The sequence below is a fragment of the Marmota marmota genome, unplaced genomic scaffold, assembly GCF_001458135.2.
Source record: "Marmota marmota marmota unplaced genomic scaffold, marMar, whole genome shotgun sequence".
Taxonomy (NCBI): domain Eukaryota; kingdom Metazoa; phylum Chordata; class Mammalia; order Rodentia; family Sciuridae; genus Marmota; species Marmota marmota.
In genome coordinates, this window is record NW_026000068.1 from 15,174,590 (window position 1) to 15,197,724 (window position 23,135).

The window sequence follows — 23,135 nt, forward strand, 5'->3', positions numbered from 1 at the left end:
CTTTATATACCCTAGAGATTAGATCTCTATCTGATGTCACACTTGGAATCCTGAACAGAAAAACAAGACTCACAGCCTACTAGCACCAGCTTTAAAGAACACACTAAAAAGAATCAATTATGCTTAAAGTCTGTACCTACATACCTTGCTTCTCATGCTAAGACATCTCTTTAATCAGTTAATTTAAACAGAGTTATTTTTCTATATCATTACACTAGAATTTTCCAAACAAAAAAAAATGTGTTAGCATAAAGTTTATCACAACATCATCTTTTCTACAAGTTGAAAATGTAAATTCTCACACGGAAAAAGTTCTGTATGTTTCTCTCTTCTTGCTGTCTGAGTGCATAGCAATCATCTTTCAACTAAGGGGTCAAAAATGTGTTAAAGACAGAAAAACATAAAAACAAAAAGAAACTAGACTTATAACACATTGCTGAATAGTTATTTTACCTTTGCCTATCTATCTCCAAATGGACTTTATATAAGGAAAAGAAAAATTTTCATGTCTAAACCAATGTAGAGTGTTTTTCTGAGTTTGTTTTTGTTGTTGATTTGATTTTGGTTTCTTGGTTGCTTTTTTCCCATTCTTTTTTTAGGGAAAGATATTCCTAACGTATACACTAGTATTCCTGGTAGAAAAAGAGGCAGTAGAAGATCTCAGAACATGAACAACATAAATCATGTGAGAATCTTGGAAGACTTCTGATTCTGGTAAAGATGAAGTGACAGGAGCTAGGTCTACCTTTCCACCTGAAATAAAGGAAAAAAGAAAGCAGGCACCATATAATATATATAAAATTTTTCAGGCATTGAATACCAAATACCAAGTGGTAAAGAAACCAACCTAGACATGGTGTAGATGACAGAATTAATAAGTAAGAAAATTAATAATCAAAACAGAAGAGTAATAATAACAGAAGATTAAAACTGCTAGAGGAAAAATGAAGCAACTTAATGGAGACAGAAAGAGTAGATAGATCCCTAATCTAGAAATGAAAACTAGCATCTAATTTTAAAATATACCAGTCATCCATCAGTTTAGGGAATGCAGAAGAAAATATTGATGAACTTGAATATAAAACACTAAAAATTATCCAAAATAAAACACAAAAAAAAATTTTAGAGAGAAAGAGGGGAAAAATGATAACATCAAAGAGCTGAGAGTCAGCATCAGGGGGCCTAATAAATGTGTGACTGGAATCCCCGAGGAAGGGAAGGAGGCAAGAGAGTGGAGGGGGCAGAAAAAAAAATTGGAGAAATATTAAGCAAAATTTGTTCAAGTTTTAAGAAAATTAAAAATCAATATACTAGAGCAATTCAATGAGCTGCAAACACAAGAAGTACAAAGAAAACTATACCAAGGCCCAATACAATTGAAAAAAGTGATAAGAAAGGACCCTTATAAGTCAGTTAAAGGAAAAACTCCATAAGATTTACAGAAAAACAAAGATAAGAAAAGTAATAGAGTTCTCATTGGAAATAATTCCTTCTGAAAATCGACAGAGCAGTAGTTTTCAAACACTGAGAGAGAAAATATACAAACATATAAGTGAATATCCAGCAAAAGCATCTTTCAAAATGTACATAAAATTAAGAATATTTTAGGTATACAAAAGCTGAAAATTTATGACTAGTAGAATGACACTACCAAAAAAGTGTTAAAAGAAGTGTTTCTGGGTAAAAAAAAAAATCCCAAATGGAAATGCAAATCTATACAAAGGAATGAAGATCACCAGAAGTGACACAGATATTAGTAAATATAAAACCTTTTTATTTTCTTAACATAGTCAATAGATGATTAAATAAGGCAAAGACAAAAATATATTTGGAGGCTAGTATGTGCAGAAATACAATGTATATGACAATAACACACTGACCAAAAAGGTAAAATAAAGGTATACTATTGTAATGTTTCATACCATAGATAGATAGATAGATAGATAGATAGATAGAGATATCATATTATTTGATGGTAGACTGTGATATATTTTTTAAAAATATGCTCTAAATGCTAAAGCAACAATTTACAAACACCTTTAGCTAATGATCCAACAAAGGAGATGGAAATGGAATGATACAACAAATTTTTAAAGGTGGAAAGGAAAAAAGCAAATGAAAGGGCTGGGGGTGCAGCTCAGTAGAAGAGCAATGGATTCAATCCTCATCCACATTAAAAAAAATAAATAAACAAAAATAATAAAGATATGTTTTTAAAGCATATGAGACAAATATAAAATAAATAGTACAGAATATGTGAGGTTGATTGTAACCCAAACCTAGAATAATTATCACATAAATGTAAACAATTTCAACATCTCCACCAAATGATCTAGATCATTGGATTGGATGTTATATCTATGAGAAATATACTACAAGGCAAAGATATAAATAGGAAATAAATATAAGAAAATAGTTATAATTCACTAACCTAATCAAAACAGAGTTGACATGTCATGTTCATGGCAGACAAAGTAGAATTCAGAGCAAATAGTGTTACTAATAATACATGGTAATTTCATAACAAGAGGTCAATGTATCTAAAGGATATGATAATCTTAAGTGTTTATGTATCCACTAACAAAATTTGAAAATATATTAAGTAAAAAATAATAGAAATATAAGGAGATGTGTATAAATCCATAACTACAAAGATTCCAATACTCTCTTTCGATACTTTCTTTCAATAATTGATAGAAAAGTATCAAAGACATAATAGGAAAGCATACAGAAAATCAGTAAGGATGTAGAAGATGTGAAAACATTACCAGACAATTTGACTAAATTGATACTTCTAGAATATAACATTCAGCAATAGCAGCACACAGTCTTTGATTAAGACAGACTATGATCTGCACTGTAAAATAAGCACTGATACATTAAAGTTAATTATAAATAGAGAAAGCATGTTTTCTGATCAAAATGTAATTAAATTAGAAATAACAGAAACATATCCAGGAGATTCCCAAATATTTGAAAATTTAGTAATATCCTTCAACCAACCCATAAGTTAAAGAAAAAAATCAAAAAGAAAATTAAGTAATATTTGAAACTAAGTGAAAATAAAATATAATTTATTCAGTTTTGTGGAATGTAGCTAAAGCACTGTGCAGATAGAAATTTATTATATAAGAAAAAGCCTAAAACTGGTTACTTTATCTCCCACCTTAAGAAATCAGGAAAAAGAATAAACTCAACCCAAATATCCAGAAGAAAAGAAAGTAAAAATAAAGATCAGAGCAAATATTGGTGAAAGACAAAACAAAAAAATAATAGTCAATGAAACTAAAACTGTTTTTTTAGATCAATTAAAATGATAAACTCTAACCAAACTGATCTAGAATTAAAGGCAGCAAAATTTATTGATACCATGAGGTAAAATCACTACAGACTCAACAAACATTTTAAAATACTAACATTATAAACAACTTTATGCAAATGAAGTCAACAACTCTGATGAAATGAATATTTTCCCTGAAAAAAAACAAAATGGAAAATCTTATGCAAATGGAATACTCTGAATAACACTATATATATTAAAGTAATTGCATTTCTTTAAAAATCTGTCTCTCTGTGCTTCTCTCTCTCTGTCTCTGTCTCTGTCTCTCTCTCATACACACACACACACACACACACACACACATACACACACATGTTCAGGCTCTCTGGTGAATTCTATTAAACATTTAAGAAAGAACTTGTACCAATTGTAAATAATCTCTTTCAGAAAATTGAGGGGCTTAGTCTAGGAATCAAAATTGGTTTAATGCTCAAAAGCCAATCAATATAACTCACAATGTTACAGACTAATAAGAGAAACAACAAAATCTTCTCAATAGTTGCTCAAAAAAAATTATTTGAAAAAGCCAACATCCATTTCTAAGGAAAACTCTCAAAAAACTAGGAATGTAGAAAACTTTCTTACCACAATAAAGACCACCTATGAAAACCATACAGCTGATATCCTAACTAGAGACAAAAGACTGAATGCTTTTCCCACCAGATCTGAAACAAAGTACTATGGATGGCTTTTACAAGGGTCCCCAAAGGCTCATAAGTTGAAGTCTTAGTCCCCAGCATGTGTTGCTACTCAGAGGTATGGAAACCTTTAGGAAGCATAAGGTTGGTGGGAAGAAGTTAGGTCATAGGGGTGTGCCCTTGAAGGGGTCCGGGATCCTGGACCCTTTTCTCTCTTTGCTCCACAGACATCCAGGTGAACAGGCCTCATCCACCAGGTACTCCTGCTATGATATGCTATGCTACCACAAGCCCAATGCAATAGAACCAAGCAACCATGAGCTGAAACCTTGGAAACCATGAGCCAAATAAACCTTTTCCTTTATTAAGTAATCTCAGGCTTTTTGTCACAGTTACAGAAAGCTAACTAACACAAAGTACGGTTTTTTTCCTCTTGGTATTTCTATTTAACATTATACTAGAATTCTGACTAATGCAATAAATGGAAAAAAAGAAAAACAAGGATCCAGCAGGGAAAGAAGTAAAAATATGTTTGTTTGTCCATAAAACTGTCAACTAAATGAGTTTATCAAGGCTACAGGATATAAAATCAATATTTTAAAATCAGTTTATAGTACATCTATAGGCTAGCAATGAACAATTGCAATTGAGATTTTAAAAATATTTTTGTAGCTGGGCATAGTGTTGCGTGTCTGTGATCCCAGTGGCTGGGAAGCTGAGGCAGGAGGATCGCGAGTTCAAAGCCAGCCTCCGCCAAAACAAGGCACAGCCAAAGCAAGCCACTCAGTGTCTCTAATAAAATACAAAATAGGGCTGGAGATATGGCTTAGTGGTTGAGTGCCTTTGAGTTCAATCCCCAGTACCCCCCAAAAAAATTGTAATAATACTAAAATTCTAAATGATTTCAGGATAAATTTGACAAAACCTATGTAAAGCCTGTATATTAAAATCTACCAAACATTGCTGAGAAAAACTAAAGGAAAACTAGATAAATATACTACTCTACATTCAAGATACCTTGCTTGTAGATTGGAAGATTCAATATTATTAAGATGTTAATTCTTTCCAAACTGATCCAGAAATTTAATGCAATTTCAATCAAAATCTCAGTATGCTTTTCTTTTCTTTCTTTGTTTCCTATCCTATTTGGTAGAAAATGGCCAAATGATTCTAAATTTGGTGTAGAAATGCAAAGACCATAGAAAAGATAGAACAACTTTGAAAAAGTTCAAAGTTGTAGGAGTTACACTAAGTTTATTTCAAGATTTTTAAAGCTATAGTAATTGAGGCAGTTGGGTATTGGTTTAAAGATAGAAATAGATCAATGAAAAAGAAAAGTCCAGAAATCTGCCCAAGATATACACAATTGATTTTTTAATGGAGTTGTATAGACAGACAACTCAATGAAGAAGAGAACATCTTTTTCAGCAAACAGTTTTCAAACAACCAGATTCTCACATAAGAGAAAAAAAAAACTCTCTTAATTAGAATAAGATGTACTCCATGTTTGTTTAAATATGTTAAAATATACTATACTGTCACGTATAACTAAAAAGAACAAGTAAAAAAAAGAATCTCAATCCATACCTTATTCATATTAAAATAAATAAACATAACATGCATATAAATGTAAATCCTAAAATTATAAAACCTGTAGAGAAAACAGCAACAACAAAAAAAATCCATGATCTTTGGGGAATCAAAGATTTCTTAGAAGGGACACTAAAAATACCATCCATAGAAGAAAGAATAAATCAGAATTCATAAAAATCTAAGAATATCTACTCTTCAGGTGACATATAAGAGAATGAAAAGACAAGCCAAAAATGGAGAGCAAATATTTGTAAAACCATATTTGTTAAGGAATATGCAGAATACATAAGAACTTTTAAAATACAAGAAAATTAACCCAATAAAAATGGGCAATGATCTGAATGAATGTTTCACACAAGAAAAGTAAACAGGTGAAAAAAATACCGACATCATTGGTCATTAGGGAAGGATAAATTAAAGCCACCTTGAGATATCACTTCAGAGCCACATAAATGACAAAAACTAACCATACTGAAATTATCACGTATTGACAAAATCTGGAACAACTGAAATTCTCATGCATTTTCAGTGGGAATCTAAAATGTAACCACCACTTTTAGAAACACTTTGTCAGTTTCTGAAAAATTAAATAAAGGTTCACAGCCAATCTATTCATTGGTACTTACTCAAGAGAAAAGAAAACATGTGAACACAGAAAGATTTGTACCCAAATGTTCACAGCAGCTTCATTAGTAATATCACAAAGCTGTAAACAACCTAAACATTTACCAACAGCTAAATAGACAAAAGAAATCATACCATATTCATATAATAGAAGATCCAGTGATAAAAGTAATGAACTGTCATTACATATGAATAAAACCCCAAATAATTATGCTGACCATATGAAACCAAAAGGGTACATTCCTTGTTGATAAATTTACATAAAATTCTAGAAATTGTGGTTGCCTAGGGACAAAGACACAGGTGTATGGAGAGGAACAGGAGGTTTGGATTACAAATGAGCACAGGATAATTTTGGAGTGATGGGTATGTTTATTATCTTAATTACGGTGGTTTCATGGGTGCAGGCTTAGGGCACCCTTCAGCAGATGAATGGATAAAGAAAATGTGGTACGTATACACAATGTTCACAAAGAACAACTTCATGGTATTTGCCAGTAAATGGATTGAATTAGAGACTATCATGCTAAGTTGAAATAAGCCAATCCCAAAAAGTTAAAAGTCAAATATTTTCTCTGATATGTAGAAGCTAATCCACAATAAGGGGGAGGGATTTAAAAAAGAATAAAAGAAAGATTAGTGGAGTATACAAAGGGAAATGAAGGGAAGGGCAGAGAGATGTGATAGGGAAAGACAGTGAAATGAATCTTACTTAACTTTCCTATGTACATATATGAATATACCAGTGAATCTCACTATCATGTATATCTTCAAGATAATAATTTAAAAAAAAAACTAATAGCAGAAAGATCAGTAGAGGAGAGGGAAAGTGGAGATACTAGGGACTATTAGAACAAATTATATTCTATCCTTATATAATGTCAAAATGAATCCTATTGTCATGCATAAATAAAAAGAACCAATAAAAATGCTTATCAAATTAAAAGGTGTATAATTTATTGCATGCTTATTGCAATAAACATACACCCCCTTTTTTTATAAAAAATAATTGCAGTGTACGTGTATTTTGAGCAAAATACTCCCAAGAGAACTCCCATAACCTTTTCAGATCACATGCCATTTTATTAATTTGTGATAATTCTCCCCACTAACATGATGCTTTTGGTCTGCTATGTGTGATTACAAATGCTGGCGACAGCAAAGGATTCTCACAGTTATTTGCCTTAATACTTGAAAATCACTAGAGAATCGAGTGAGGTTTGTGAAGAGAATGGTTCTCTTTGTTAAGATATTTCAGGAAGCTCCCTTGTTTAGAGTTAATTTAGTTTTCAATCACATACTTTAGTTGCAAACAGCAAAGGAACCAATCAGAATATTTTTTTGAAGGACTAATACAATGTTAAGAAGCAATGAGGAATTAAAGACCATTATTTTACAAAATACAACACAAAAGAGAAATGCCTAAGAAGTAGTTGATAATTGAGTAATATGCAATCAATTAGCTTGATTAAATCATGAATATGATTATTTCACAGTCCTGGAAGAACGCTTTCTCTTAATGTCAGAAACAATAAGCTTAAGACTTCAATAAGCAGAATATTGTTGGATTGATATGGTCTCCGTCTGTTTTTCAGTTGCTAAGAGTATGAAAGCAAGAAAAGCAGCAGCAAAATAGCAGATAACAATAATAACTTAATGCTGATCTGATGAAATTGCATCTTTTCTTTGCATTATTAATTTTATCTATACAATTATCCATTTTATTGATGATGCAACTGAGGCGTAGGTGGATTAAGCCACTTCCTTGTAAATATCTCTAATATTTATTAATGGGTGCATCTACTTTCCTGCCTTAGTAAGCACAGCATGCTGAAATGGGCCCCAGTTTTATCTCCTTGAGCTTCTGTCTTCATCTTTGTGCACCACAGAAGCAAACAAAAAGTTATAGATACCAACGTGAGTTCCAGCCCAGAAAGTTAAATTGTGTTTCACAATCCTGGATCCACATTATGGTTTTGAGATTTGCCTCGTAAATTTATTACTTAAAATTTTATCTGACAGTTCACTATCACTTCTTAGTTAAAATTTCTTGAACACTTTCACTTAATAAATTGTTTTTATAAAACTCACTAATCATTTTTAGGGATCTCAAAGTCTCCAAGTGTAACATGAGAATATCCCTATTTTTTATGACTTATTTACAGGACACCGACACAACAAAAAAATTAGTATTTGTCATCCTATAAAAATAAAAAAGCAACAAATACAGGTTTGTTTCTTTTCAAATAAATGACAAGTTTTTTTTTTCTTTTTCTAAATATAGAAAAATCATTGAAAGGCAATAAAACTGTCCTTAAAAATATGCTACTTATGACTTTTTCTTCTAAAATTTATTTACTTGGGCAGTTATAAAACCCAATTATTCATTATGAAAAGTTGAGATAAACAAAAGTATCCAAATAATTTAGCTGCCATTAAAGATAGGCTCCTCAGTCAAAAAATGGTGTTTCTTTTCTCACCAACATAACCCTGAAGGGGAGCATGGCAAAAGGTGAATGACAGTTAAAACCCTGTTGTAAAAGTTCTGGCCAAGGTCAGATGACCCCTACAAAGCAGAAATCCAACACCCAAAAGGCCCAGTTGCTAGATAAGGTCTTCTAAGGTAAAGGGCCCCCAAATTACAAAGATGGACTGGATTCTTCTCCTTTAACCTGTAGACCACAAAGTTAGATACGCCTACTATGAAAGGCTCTGAGAAATAATCTGCTTCTAACATGCTTCTTCATCTGCATGAATTATCTATTGCTTGAGAGTGAAAACATCAAATAAATCATCCACAAGTTCCAGAATTAATAAATACTTAAGGTCTTTCTGGACACGTAAGAGAGAGGTACCTTTAAAACCAGGTTCTTGATGTTAAAATGCTCAAATAACATACAGAAAAGTTACTGCTATTTGCACATGTTTCAAATTAGTAATTCATGGTTAATAGCTCTTGAGGATTTTAAGTCAAGAAACATGAATGGAAGCTCAATCACTGGAATGGGCTTTGAGCTGTATCGACCACCCTTAGCTCTCTGTCCACAGAGATGACTGCCTTGCCTCAGTCCCTAGGCAGTTCTGCAGTCTCCTCTCCCTGTATGGTTGGCTGCTGCTACTACCAATGCAGCAACAAAGATATGGGGAAGAGTATAACTTCCCTTTACCAAATTTGTAATACAAAACTTCATTTACAATATAATTGCTTTGGAATTAGAAACAACATTATTAATGGTTTGAAATTACCAAGAAAGTGAAAATAAAGTTGCTTAACACAGGAAGTGGTCCTTGGGCCAGCTAACTCAATACCCTCATTTTTTTGCAGTTGAAACCTGGTTGATTTTTTTCCCAGAGTAATAAATACAACTACTGTGAGGCAGAACCTAGATAAGATTCAAGTGTATGAAATCCAGGTCTCCTGCTGTGTCTTCTCTTTCTTTTTATTTTATTCATTAATCCTGCTCTGAGTGGAAGAAAATTATTTTGAACATACATTTTGTCGCAAAAACGGAACACTGTATATTTGCAATAAATACAATCGAACACTCTAAATATTGGAAAATTTAAATAGAAAAAAAAATCAAGAAAATGGTATTATTTACTCAGCATGAGTAAATCTTCTATTTAGGAAAGGAGGCTGCTGAGTTTCTCTGAGTGCTCTGAAGAGGACTCATTTCTGTTTCCGAGGACCAACTCCAGTGCCACCCTGTGCTTGGTGGACAGAAGTCACAATTCCTTTGTGCTCTGAGTTTGAGCCTCTATGTTAACACTCTCAACCTTGGCTTACTGTTCAGTTTGTTGTGTTGATGCACTGGCGGATTCATTGACTATGGTATGCTCAAAAGTCTCTACCATGGGGCTTCTTGCCTAACAAGTCAACAAATAACTGGGTTGAATTCAACTAAACTGAATGATACTGGAAATTATTTTTTTAATTTTTTAAGATGTTGATGGACCTTTATTTTTTCATTTATTTATATGCAGTGCTGAGAATTGAACCCCAGTGCCTCACACATGCTAGGCAAGCACTCTACCACTGAGCCACAACCCCAACCCCTAGAAATTATTCTGATATTGTTTGTTTTTGTTTACTATCAGTTCAAAGATAAAGAAGGAGAAAAATTAAAAACAAAAACAACAGGACAGAAAAGAGAGACCTGGTTACAGGAAAGCAGAGGAGAAGACAGGAGAGAGAGGAAAGAGAAGAGGTAGGAAAGGATAAAAAAATAAAAGAAACACAGGGAAATTGAGGTATATTTGCCTCTATATAAAACTGTTGTGTAATATTCCTTGTCCTTTCATATGCCAAAACACAAGTGATTGTGTTTAACCTCTTGAAACTGACAAAAAGTAAAGCACCAGCTAATTTGACTTTTTAAATTGTTTTATAATATCTAACACCTCATTTGAAGAATAAAGGAATTGATGTCAAAAGTTTAAATTAATTGTGCTCTACAATTAAAAGCTTTTACATTAAAACCACAAAATATAAATTTTGATGGTTTCCATGTTTATATGCATATATTCTCCCCTAGCTTTATATTTTACCTCAACTGCTTTTTGTTGTTGTAGTTGTTTCACATTCTTGTCTGCTAACACTTCATTTGGGAACCTAGTGCTCCTTGGATTAAGTAGAAACTTAATTTGACAAATTGCATAGAAAGGAAAGAGTTATCACATGTCTGAGGAGACGCTGTGGTTCCTCAGCAGGCTGAATTTGGTCTCCTTCAAAATAAAATATCTGGAAACAATACTGAATTAATTAGCATGTTCCATCCAATTAGATTTGAGAATCACTGCTTAGCAAGCTCCCACAGGCTTGAAGAAATCAAACCTGCATTGTGTAAGCGGGGTGTAAAGAGAAGAAGAGGGAATGATGGAAAGACACAACAAACAGACCTCCTAAAATGAAATAAAATGAAAGCAAATGAGCTGTTTTGAGGATTTGGTTGTTGTTGTTTTAATCTATCTGATTTTGCTTTATCTTTAGTGAAAGGATGTGTTTTTATTGTCCTGATGATAACATTACAAAGTTAATATAAATCAATCGTCCCCTGACTTTACCAATTTTTAAGAAATCAAGAAAACCTTTATGTAAGGGATGCAGAAAATCATATTTTGAATTCACAAAAAATAAAAAAGAAGAAAATATGTATAACAATGACCTAAACAGCTAATTTCTCAACTTTGTTACATATTGTTCTTTATGATTTTAAAAGCACATCATTTCTAATGTTATCTTTCCTTATGAGGCATAAGGCTGCCACTAATCACCCCACTACCTCTCTGACTCACCAGTTCTCAGCCCCTTCTTTGACTGTGAATGAGTCAGGAGAAGCCGCTGCTATTCTTGTCAACCGCCAAGAACACTCTCAGTTAACTGTTAAGTTTTCACTCATCCATTCATGGGTGACTGGGCCAGGATCTTGGCCAGTGCTTCTCAGACTTCAGTGAACCTTAGAATCACCAAGGGTACTCATTAAAAATACAGAACCCTGACCCCTTCATTCTAACTTACCAGGTCTGAGGTGGGGCCTGAAAATCGACATTTTAAGTAAGGACACCAGGTGAATCCTATGACAAGGCACTTGTGGACCACAGTTTGAGAAAAGTGATACTTTCGAAGCAGAGAAAGTTTTCAATCACTGGCCTGGTGAAGACCTAAATATCTATCTATGAGTTGTGATTGAGTTGTGAGCCAAAACTTGACCTTTGAATCTGAAATAAGGTGCGTTAATGAAGGGAAGATAGAGAAGAAGCCGCTAAGAATTATCATGAGCCCTCTCCTCACCCCTTTTGCATCGGCCATATGGATTGTTAGTACCTCTTTCCCATTCTCTCTCTCATATGCCATATTAACACACAGGCTGCATTTACCAGAGATTGTGATCCTATAGATTTAGAGTTAAGGGGCATTAGGACCAGATTTAAGTCAATGCTAGTAAAGTTCAAAGTCTGATAGCCAAAAGGTCTGAATTAAAAATGAATTGAAGCCAAACAGAGATAATGGAGTCAGAGAAAAAGCCTGATCAAGACAGGAAAAAGCATTGGGAAGGGAAATAAAGAAGGCTTGGCTTTGCCACTGTGTCAGTTGGACATTCCATTCAACTGCCCCTGACAGGCATTCCGGTCCATTGGGCATGCCCAGTTTGTGTGACTGACTTTCACCAAATAGAATAATCAGCAACCTCATCTCAAGGCTTTACCAACATCAGGCCAGTAAAGTGACTACTGAAAACCATTCCCAAATTTGTGCTCAATGGACCCAAGTTTGGGGAGAGGAACTCCTCTGGTCTATAACAATGGTTTGAATCCTAGTCTCTAATTTCTTCCTTCTCAAATACTCTGGCCTCCACCAAAGGGACAATACTCGGTGAGATGCAGCCATTTTGTTGGTCGGCAGGAGCTCAAAAGCAAGACAATGTCATAGTTGTAGAGTACAGCATCAGCCTCCTCAACAGCAAACCCATCACTGGAAGCTCCCAGATCACTGTGCCAACCAAGTGGAGAAGGGACTTTCATTTAGGGAACCTTATGTGAACCTTAGATGAGAAACTTGCTGACCTGCTTCTTTGATTTTTCAGCCTTACTATTTCTGATACTTAGGTGCTGTCTCTTAGAAACCCTAAAATAGCCAAGACATAACTCACGGCATGGAGGAATCCTCAGGTAAGCACCATCAGGTCCCAGAGATTGGGGCTCTGCTGTGTACTGTGTGTCTTGTGCACATATTGGGTCTAGCAGAGGGTGTGTCATTATGGGATTTTATGAAATGTTTTGCCAAAGTAAGATTATTTCCCGCTACTCTCCCTTTATATAAAATTTTTTTTAAAATGCTGATTGTGAAGGACCAATGATAGACTGGAAACCTGAGACATAACTGTTTTACCTGTTGTAAAACCTTCTATGAGCTGAAGACATAGCTCAGTTGGTAGAGTGCTTCCCTTGGGTTCAATCCCCAGCACCACACACAAAAAAAAAAAAAAATAGCCCACTTGAGAAGAGTGGCTACATATCAAAGAAAGGCAGTCTCTTGTTTAATTTTAAATATTAGAAGAATCCCATAGAATTGTTTTCCTCCAATTTACAAGTATGGCTGTCTTTCTGCTTTGCCAAAAATGCTGTATTAATAGGCTGTATTGTTTGATTTGGAGATTCAAAAAAAAATCTCCATCCCCAAAATCATTCCTCCTACCAACCCGCCATGTGGCCTGAAATTGCTCAATTCTTTTGATTCCAAATTTTTATTATACTTTTCTAGAGTGATATATATATATTCCTGCAAAGTGCAAATCAAAACACTTAGGTCTTTATCAGAGAAATCAAGGTCTCATCAAGATGGCACAAAAAAAAGGACCTGGCAGGCACAAGAGAGTAGAGAGATATTGAGAAGAGAGTATAGCGGGTAGGGGGAGATGGACAGGAGAGGTGTTGAAGGAGAAAGAGTGCGAAATGAAGAGCTCAAGTCATGAGAAGTGGATTCAGCTCTTTGAATCTTACAGCTGAGCTTGGCTAGAGAACATGTATAGGATGATGGCCACTTGACTACAGGGATAAATAGGAATCTATCATCCTCTCCATTGAATTCAGGTTTCAAAACTATTACTGAGCATCTGATAATTTCAAATGTATCAGGAATGTGAAATATGAATAAGATATAATTTCTGTCAAGGAAGAAAGAAAGGATGGGTGGAGACAGAACAAATTAATTTTTCTGTGGCTACTGCAAAGTAACTAACAGAGAACATTTTGATACATATTTTAATTCTTTTTTTTTCTGTGCATTTTAGAGATTTTTGGTGATATTAATCTCACTCTTGGGATGCTGAACAAGGAGGATAATATTAGTAAGGTAGGACATATAGGGAATAAAATCTTTCAACATTTTTATTATCATTGTTGCAACATTTCATATATATTCTTTTTTGCCTCAACTGCCTTATTTTTTTTCTGGCTTCTGACGTGGTGTTAGATTTTTCAAAAATGCAGTTGTAATAACGGAAGTCATTATAACGCTGAAACAATTATAGTTAGCATTTTAAGAACCATGGCACTTAGCAATCATTTAGCATTTCAAGAATATATCCACTTCTAGAAACTAGCAAATGATGCCTTGGTTCATAACCTTATATAGGTAGGTGTGGAAAGTGGGAGATGTCAAATTTGCAATCGTGTGGGTATTTGCAATCGTGTGGGTTAAAGACTCCTCCTTCATAATTTTAGGGTTCCTAGGAAAATCCACAAAGAGCTCCCATACTCATCTCTAATGAAATTTCACAACTGGAAAATTTTCCTGAGAATTGAAGGCTATTCAGACTTCAACAACCAAAATAACAATACTACCCTTCAATGGACACTTATATAGGAAGTGAAGGGCTAGATGTTTTCAACACAATGGTGCACTATATAATAATTACTTCTCACAACAACTTCTTAAATATTGCTATTTCCATTTGACAACTAAGAAAAATAAGACAGAGAAGTTACATGACTTTCCCAGAGAAGAACAAAACACAAGCCCATCTCACTCCATCAAAATGCTTCTAATAACTAGTCAGTATTGCTTCCTGGAAAAGGCAATACCTATACCTTTATCTCTTAATTCAGCAGCTCTAACCCCTGACTGTGTATTAGAATCCCTTAGAAAATTTTAGGAAAATACGGATTGCCAAACCTCATCACAGGGATTCTGATTTGACCAACCTGTGAAGAGCCTAGACATTTAAAGCTCACAGAGCTTATGCTAGCATGTAGGTATGGTTGAAAATCATTATATTAATCTCTTAGTAGGAATTAATTTTCCCATGAAGCACTATTTCTCAAATATTTGGGAGCATGTAGGAAATGGTCTCTGGACCCCTTAAGTACTGAGAAGTTCCAGAGAAGGCATCAGAGAATAACAAATGCTTACAGTTTATTTTTATATTGTGTCAAGTTAAGGAATTGAAATAGCCAGCATGACAAATAGGTCACAGTGCCAGCTAAGAGCCAGGTTCCCAGGGCAGCGATACCACCTAATACTAACCACACGCTTTCTGTCACTCAATTTTCTCATTCATAAAAAGGTATATTAGTGGCATCTAACACAGAGGCTCACTGTGAACAGTCCAAAGAGATGCTCCAGATAAAGGGCCTGGCCCAGTTCCAGGAACACAGTGAGGGCCCCCCCAGTGGAGACCTTTCCAAGAGAACAGGCCTGCAGAAAGCAGAATGCATTCATGGAGCAAATGATGAGACAGTCTCTGAAAGTACTTAAAGGAAGAAAGCAAAGGCAAAGCAGAGCGTATTCTTGAGTCTTCTAAGGCTCAGCCCTTAAAAATAGTGCAAAGGAAGCTGTTTCACACCTCAGATATGGGTGCAGCAGCTGGAGGTGTGCAATTGATACTGTTGGAGATCTGAGCACACCAGCTTCTCCTTCATGTAGAGATTTAGAGGCACTCACACACAAGCATCTGGCCAAGCCACGTAATTTCCGAGGCCACAGCTTCGTCCAAAAAGGATTCACCCTTCTCTTAGCAAAGGCATGAATAAAACAAGAACTTATAACTTTCCCTTTTTTTTCACTTTATACATTTTTTATTTGCTTTAATTAGTTATATATAATAGTAGAATGCATTTATGCACTTTGATATATCATAAATAAAGGGGTATAATTTCTCATTTTTTTGATTGTACATGTTATAGAATCACATCGGTCATGCAGTCATATGTGTAAATAAGGTAATAATGTCTGTTTCATTCTACTATCCTTCCTATCCCCATCTCCCCTCCCCTCCCTTCACTCCCCTCTACCTAAAGTAACTCTCCCTTTTGATCCAGTTTCATGGCGTAAAAACCTCTTTGGGAAATACAGTGTGCTTCCTTATACACTCCCTGTAATTAAGAGCAGTAATTAGGGTGTCAGGCATTTCCATCACCCCGGGACCTCTACAACAATGACTTTCAAAAGACTAATATATCAAGCAACCTGTCCCTGCCTTCAGTTAGATCTTGCCATAGGGATGTAACAAGTTCAAATCAATTTTAGAATTAGTTTTGTTCTACATGTAAACTTTTGACTCCTAAAGATTCATGTTATGTTTGGGAAGCCCAAATTAAGATATTTAAAATCCACTGTGTAATAAAAATATATTGCCTACTTTAATTGTGTTATTTATTTGAACTTCATCCAATTCCTTTATTTTTACAATCCAAATACTCCTTATATATTCACAGGAAGACATTTACAGTCATCTCACGTCTATTATTCAGAATTCTGACATCTTGGATGATGCATTTGTCCAACGGTTGATTTATTACACTTCTAAGGACATGAGAGATAACCATGTAAGTTTGGTTCTTATTGGTGAATCAGCACAGGGCTAGCAACAGGGTCTTCAAGTCACCCAAGAGCATCTGTGTGGATGGCAGAATCTTTTTCTATATCTCTGCTAGAACCACAAATGACTTTTCCTTCTTTTACATGGATACTTGAATACAGTTCCCATGCCTATTATTCATCCTTTCACAGTTGAGGAAACAGGGAAATCTGAGAAAGACTTTAGAGGTAACATCATCCAGACTCCATTTAGATAGGGAATTTTATGCTGATATGTTTTTTTTTAAAAGTAACACAACTATCTGTTGACTGAACAAGTAACTAGAAATCAGTTTTCTTGGTCCCCTTATGATTTTTTATCTCTTTATGTGCCTCCTTATCTGGGACTGTATGATCTTTTCTTGATTTCAACCCATTAATTCATTATACTCCACATCGTGAGCTCCTTGATGCTTTTATGAGAACATTTTTTAGTATCTTGTCTTGATCTTTTTATTTTCCTCAGCCGGAGGATTGATCAAATTTACCTAGTTCACCATCAACAAAAGCAGAATGTTTCCAATATCAAAGACAATTAGGTCAGAAGATAATGAAACCAACCCTCTCAACTCCTAGCCCATTTCCTTTCACCATTACTTTTGATCTTTTGAACACAATAATTCTTATTATTTAAGCATAAAACATAAATCCTATGTTCATAGTACATGATCAATTAGCTAGAAAACACCTACTGACCCCAGGTTTACAAGAACCCTTAAAACCATTTTTTAAAAAAAAAAAATACATTAAAGTGACATCTTCTTTCCCAGCAAGTAACATCTGAGAGTCTTTTACAATAGATTTGTAATTAATAGCCTGTTCTCCCTGTATGCCATATCTAGGGAAAATCACAATATTATGTAAGCTATTTTTCTCTGAAGACTTTGATCTTCCTCTAGCTGTTATTATTTTTCTTTTCCTTCTCAGAATCCCAGAGAAATCAAAATGCTAGCTGGTGAGGTTTTGGTGTCTCTAGCTGCACATGATTTCAACTCTGTGATGTATGAAGTCCAGAGTAACTTCAGGATTCTAGAGCTCCCAGACGAATTCGTTGTGCTCTCCCTGGCTGAACTGGCAACCAGATATGGTATAAAGAGAATATTTGATACACTTTAACTAGGAAACAACCACCTCTGAACAATTGTCTAAAACCCAGTGGTTTCAGAAAATGGCAGAAAGGAGAGCATCTCTGCCTACTATAGAGAATTGACAGGGACATGGTGTGGCTATTTATGAATGTTTGTGAGCCTGCCCACCAGCCATTAGTCCAGAATGCAGTGAATTTGACCTGACTCCCATCCTCAACTTTCCCTTCACTTGGCTTTGCTTTTGCAGAAGTATATTTGCCAAAAGGCATATTCTGCAAACTGATGAACACTTGTAAAGATTCCTACCATTAGTTTCTACACTACTTAGTTTAACAGATATTATTGAGCACCCATTAAATTTGCTGGGCCTTGGGAATACAGGGAAGGTTGGGCGGGAGACATTGATATTAATAAAACAATTATCCAAATAAACAATAGCCACTGGACAACAGGTACATGTAGTTGTATATGCAGTACCTTCTTTTGGGGTACTAACTACAGCCTGACATTCACATGGGGAAGGAGGGGATGGAGGAGAATATCTCCCTCCTGAACCTCACCTGCCTCCTCCTTGCAGCTTTGACATGCTTGTTGCTGATGCAGGAAGTCACAGAGCCCCCATGTGAGAAAATGAGTCATACCTTTCTTCTCTCACCTCCTTCACTGCAGTGTCCCAAAGTATTCCCTTCATGATGATGACCTTGCTCACCATGCAGACTATGCTCAGGCTGGCCGAGGATGAAAGTATGAAGCAAACTTTCTGTATCGGTGGGTATACCTGTGATTTCCTTTTGGCTTAAGATGAACTACAACCAGTCTTTACCAATTGAACACAAGTCTTATTTTCCCTTCTACTCTATTGCCTTTTCTAATACTAATGGGTGCCATTTATTGAGTGCCTCCCATTGTGGAAGGCCCTCTGCAGCCGGTTCTCTCACTCAGTCCTCATGACAATTCTGCAACATCATCAATGGTACCATCATCCCATTGTGCAGATGAGAACTTTAAGATCATGAAAATTAATCAGTTTTCCTAAGGCAGTGACATACTCAGTGACATGTACAGGTGGCATTCAACCTGAGTCTTCATGACCACCCAGACTCATTTGTATACTGTTCTGTACAGCCTCCTCTTCTCCTAGCATCCTTCTTCAATCACATTTCCTCGACAATGATCATGAGCGCTCACCAGCTCTTGGCAGAAATTTCGACCATACACTCTTATAGTGCCCTGTATATTTATTGGTATATATATATATATATTTGTTATATGTATTTTTTTATTTTATATACATATAAAATGACTTCATCTGCAGATTAGAATTGATGGGTCATCTAGAATGCATATTCACCTTTGATATACAGTGCCAAAGAGTTTTCCAAAGTGTTTATACCAATTCAACTCTCACCAGTAATAAGTAAGAATACCAGCTACACCTCAGACCAATCAATCTTTGGCATTGACTATATTAAATAATATCAATTCTGTATGGTGTGTTGTCATGTCTCATACCGTTTCAATTTGTATTTTACTAACTTGACTGAACACTTTTTATATGTTTATTTTGTGCAGTTGTAAGATTGTATATAAACTATAATATGTTTGTTAATCATCATAGTTCTTCCCTTTCTTATATTTTTCTCTGTGGTTATATTTTTATTCTGTTTAATTTGCACTTACACTTTCTTAAATTGGCTGCAAAACGGTCCCTTGAGTTGAAGTGGATTCCCTTTTTTTTCTGTTGTCTTGAATTCTGGACTTGTATTATAAATCCCCATTTGGAATACAGAAATTCTTTGACTTATGATGGGGTTATGTCCTAATAAACTAAAATGGAAAATACAAATTGAAAATGCACTGACTATGCCTATTCTATGTGGATTTTTTTTTTTAATGCAGCCCTTGAGAAGTTCAGCAAGGCCATTTACAAGTATGTCAACCACTGGAAAGACTTCCCCTATCCCAGAATGGATGCCAACCGACTGTCTGACAAAATCTTCATGCTTTTCCGGTACATAATGGAAAAATGGGCCCCCATGGCCTCCCATGCACAAGTGAGTGGAGCCTCTGAGGGCGCCAAGATGGTTTTCCCTCTGGCTTGATTTCAATCTAGGTTTAAGTTGTATCCTATTTAGGTTGCTCTGTGGTAAAATATAAAAGGTCAAATACTTGGCTACCTTCTCTAGTTCTGTTTCTTTTCTAAACTTTAACCTATTAAGGTATTTTTTTTTACATCCTAGTGTAGTTGAATCATTATCAAGCATAGAACTTTTTGAAACTCCTCTTTTTTTGTAACATGGAAATTGAGCTCTGTTTTTTTGGACACTATTGCACTATTGGGATTTTTTTTTTAGGTTTATCAGATCTTTCATTGTTTCCATCTGTTTCAAATCACCATTTAGTCATTCTTTCATCTAGTATTTATTGAATCCCCACGGTATGCCAGTTAATATTCCAGTGAGGATGTAGCAAGGATTAAACAAACCCAAACAATGCTCTTGTGAAACTGATATTTCAAAGTATAAAGAGAAGAAATGAGTAAAATAGAGAGAATGTGAACTGTCTCACATCTTATATATCATAACCCACATTTGAGCCGAGTTACTAACTGGAAAAACAACAGGCTGCAGAAATATCCAGTGTCTATGAACATCATGATTAAATAAAATAATATCTGAACAATGTATCAGGCTGTGTCAAAATACCAGAATGCCCTATAGAGAATAGATTACAAAGTGCATTCACATATATAATCCCATCTTTTATCTTGCTAAATTGCTATAATTTTTAAGTAAGCTAAATTATATTGAATTTAGGTCCCTCTATTATTATATTATTAAAAAGTTTGATACTGAGCTACATTCTCAAGTTCAGTTTCTTTTCTATGCTTTAAGTTATAAGAGCATTTACTTTTTTTTTAACAACCTGCATTGGTTAAGTCAGTAGCAGACATGAAACTTTTCAAATATTCTGTAGAAACCTTTTCTTGAAGACATCTGCAAAACAGGATTCAGTGGGTCCATTTGATAGCCATTCCCTTTGCTTACCATAGGAAGAGCCAGGCAAATGAAGAAGAGGGTACACAAAGTGATAAGGGAACACAGAGGGAAGACACTTGTCTCCCCTGGTGAAGCAAAGCATTGGAACTGAGCCTTGCAGCCCACGAGGTTACCCACCACAGGGAAGGTACATTCCTCCAAGAGGGAACCGAACCCTTCAAAGTAAAGGCTGCAGATGGGGAAAGATGCCTACTTTGGTGAGAACAGAAAGGGAGCTGGAGGGAAGACAGGAGATCTAAGGCAGAAAGAAATGAAACCAGAAAGGTGGTCCAGCCACACTGTGAAAAGACTGACATGTTACCCAGGAACGGGGACTTTTTTCAAGAAATGAGAAACATTTAAGTTTTTAAATCAAGGATTAGAATATTAGGGGTAAAAATCATTGTAATGTCAGTGTTTTTTTTTTTCTTATAAAAGTATCAAATTTATTTCATTATCTGGTTTCATTTTAAAATGAGAGCTGTTGGACAATTACTTAATATTCATTCTCAGAGGTGCAGAAACATTAATAAGCTATTAAATACAATGAATAAAATTACTGGACCATGCATTTAGAAAAGCCATGTTTAATAGTCAAAGTTCCAGTTATACTACTTAAGGAGAGATCCTTTAGCTCTGTACTTTGAATTATACTATTCTCATTTTGAATACAATTTTATTCTATTTGTACAATTATTACTATACCTGACAAAATCTTCCCAAATTTTAAGCCTTTCTTACCATTGAAGAAGTTATGGCTTAGCTGTTAACTCTATTAAAAAAAACATGAAATTTCAATTTTTACCTCAAACTTTTTGGATCAAAAAGTACAGGACATCACTACCTATGAGTTAAAGAATGGAATAAAACCAAAAGTGCCATCTATATAACCAACAAATTACCTGATAAAACTTTTTAACTGTTTCACTGTTTTATATAACACAAAAATAAAATGGTTCCAAGATACTACAGTATTTGGCCTTTTTACTACAAGCTTTAAATCATAGTGTCATTCTTCTCAACAACACATCTCTTAAGAAAATGGCAATGTTCATAAGTACAAAGACTGTTATAACCAGAAGACAGTATTCTACATAATCAAGAAAATTCTTTATAAAATTAGGTTTTAAAAATGAGAATGTCTTGATAATTGCCAGTTGTCTTAAAGGCTAAAATCAGAAAAAAAATGAAGAAAACAGACTTGTATACTCATTAATACTATTTTACTTTGAGAAATCCAAAAATGAGTACATTCCAAGGAATAAGCAATAATGATAAAAGATGTGATTAATATACTGTATCTCCTTTAAGAACAAACTTTTCACCTCAGAAAGGATAATTTGTCTTATATTCTTAACATATTTTGTTCAGAACAGGATCCCATTTTAAGCCACTATTTGAATAAAGTTCACAATCTAAACTCATTTCTCCATAATCATTTCAGTACAAAAGCTGCAAAATGGCAAATAACTTAATCACCTATGAAGAATTTGTATTGCAAGTTGGGTATCCCTTATCTGAAATGTCTGGGACCAGAAGTGTTTGATTTTTTTCAGATTTTGAAATATTTGCATATACATGATGAGATGTGTTGAGGACAGAACCTTAGTCTAAACACAAAATTCATTTGTTTCGTATAGCCTGAAAGTAATTTTATGTGGTATTTTTATATATTTTTAGCATACTTGTGTTTTGACTGCAATTTTCCACTTGTGGCATCATGTTTGTGCACAAAAAAATTTGGATTTTGGAGCATTCCAAGTTTGAGATTTTCTGATTAGGGATGCTCAACCTGTATGTATGCTTATTTATAACTGCCAGTAGATACCTACAAACTTCTGTACCCAAGCCTAAAACTACAGTATGGAGGTCAAAACATGATTCTTCTACATGATCAGATTTCATACTAAATAATACTATCATGAAATCCAAAGAAACCTTAGTGAGTCCTTCCAAAGCTGCATAATTTTCCAAATGATTTTTCTCTGGTTGCAGAGCCTATACATTCCTTCAGTCCTTTTTGAGTCGTTTAGCTTTTGCAATATTCTCTTGATGTTTTTGTTTCTTCTTTTGTTCCTTCTCCCTGGCTTCAATCATCTTGGCCAATTTCCAGGACAGTACAGCACTTGCTAGGAACAGTGGAGTAAGGGCCAAAATAACTGTTGTAAGGAACCCATATGGGTCTTTTGCAGCCCATTCCACAATATACTCAGCCCAAGCCTTTATGTCAAACATCTTTGTAGCAGTCTTAGGAAAACTGGGGGGTCAGCTGGGGATGGACAACAGGAAAAAGACTGTATGATTAATCAAAATTCTGAAAAAAGTTACAGAGTTAACTCACAATTCCATTATCACTCAATTTTTTTTAAAGTACAAATTAGTACTATTTTTAATAAGGACTAATAACTCCAGTTAGAGGGGGAAAAAATTCAACTAGGCCAACAAGAATAGCAACTT

General features: G+C 34.7%; 2 protein-coding genes across 2 annotated transcripts in view; one reads left to right on the plus strand and one right to left on the minus strand.

Moving 5' to 3' along the window:
- Window positions 1–12,848: 12,848 nt before the first annotated feature.
- The window catches only part of Mroh2b (maestro heat like repeat family member 2B), a 71,404-nt gene continuing 61,117 nt past the window's right edge, over window positions 12,849–23,135 (plus strand). Inside the window, exons 1-6 of the mRNA XM_015490407.2 lie at window positions 12,849–12,864; window positions 13,986–14,047; window positions 16,411–16,521; window positions 17,480–17,639; window positions 18,310–18,408; window positions 19,540–19,694. Of these exons, the coding sequence (XP_015345893.1) occupies window positions 12,849–12,864; window positions 13,986–14,047; window positions 16,411–16,521; window positions 17,480–17,639; window positions 18,310–18,408; window positions 19,540–19,694 (603 nt within the window). The remainder of the gene's footprint in view (window positions 12,865–13,985; window positions 14,048–16,410; window positions 16,522–17,479; window positions 17,640–18,309; window positions 18,409–19,539; window positions 19,695–23,135) is intronic.
- Window positions 21,885–23,135, minus strand: part of LOC107146397 (small integral membrane protein 15-like) — a 2,158-nt gene continuing 907 nt past the window's right edge. Inside the window, exon 2 of the mRNA XM_048814029.1 lies at window positions 21,885–22,947. Coding sequence (XP_048669986.1) covers window positions 22,689–22,913 — 225 coding nt within the window. The 5' untranslated portion in view covers window positions 22,914–22,947 and the 3' untranslated portion in view covers window positions 21,885–22,688. The remainder of the gene's footprint in view (window positions 22,948–23,135) is intronic.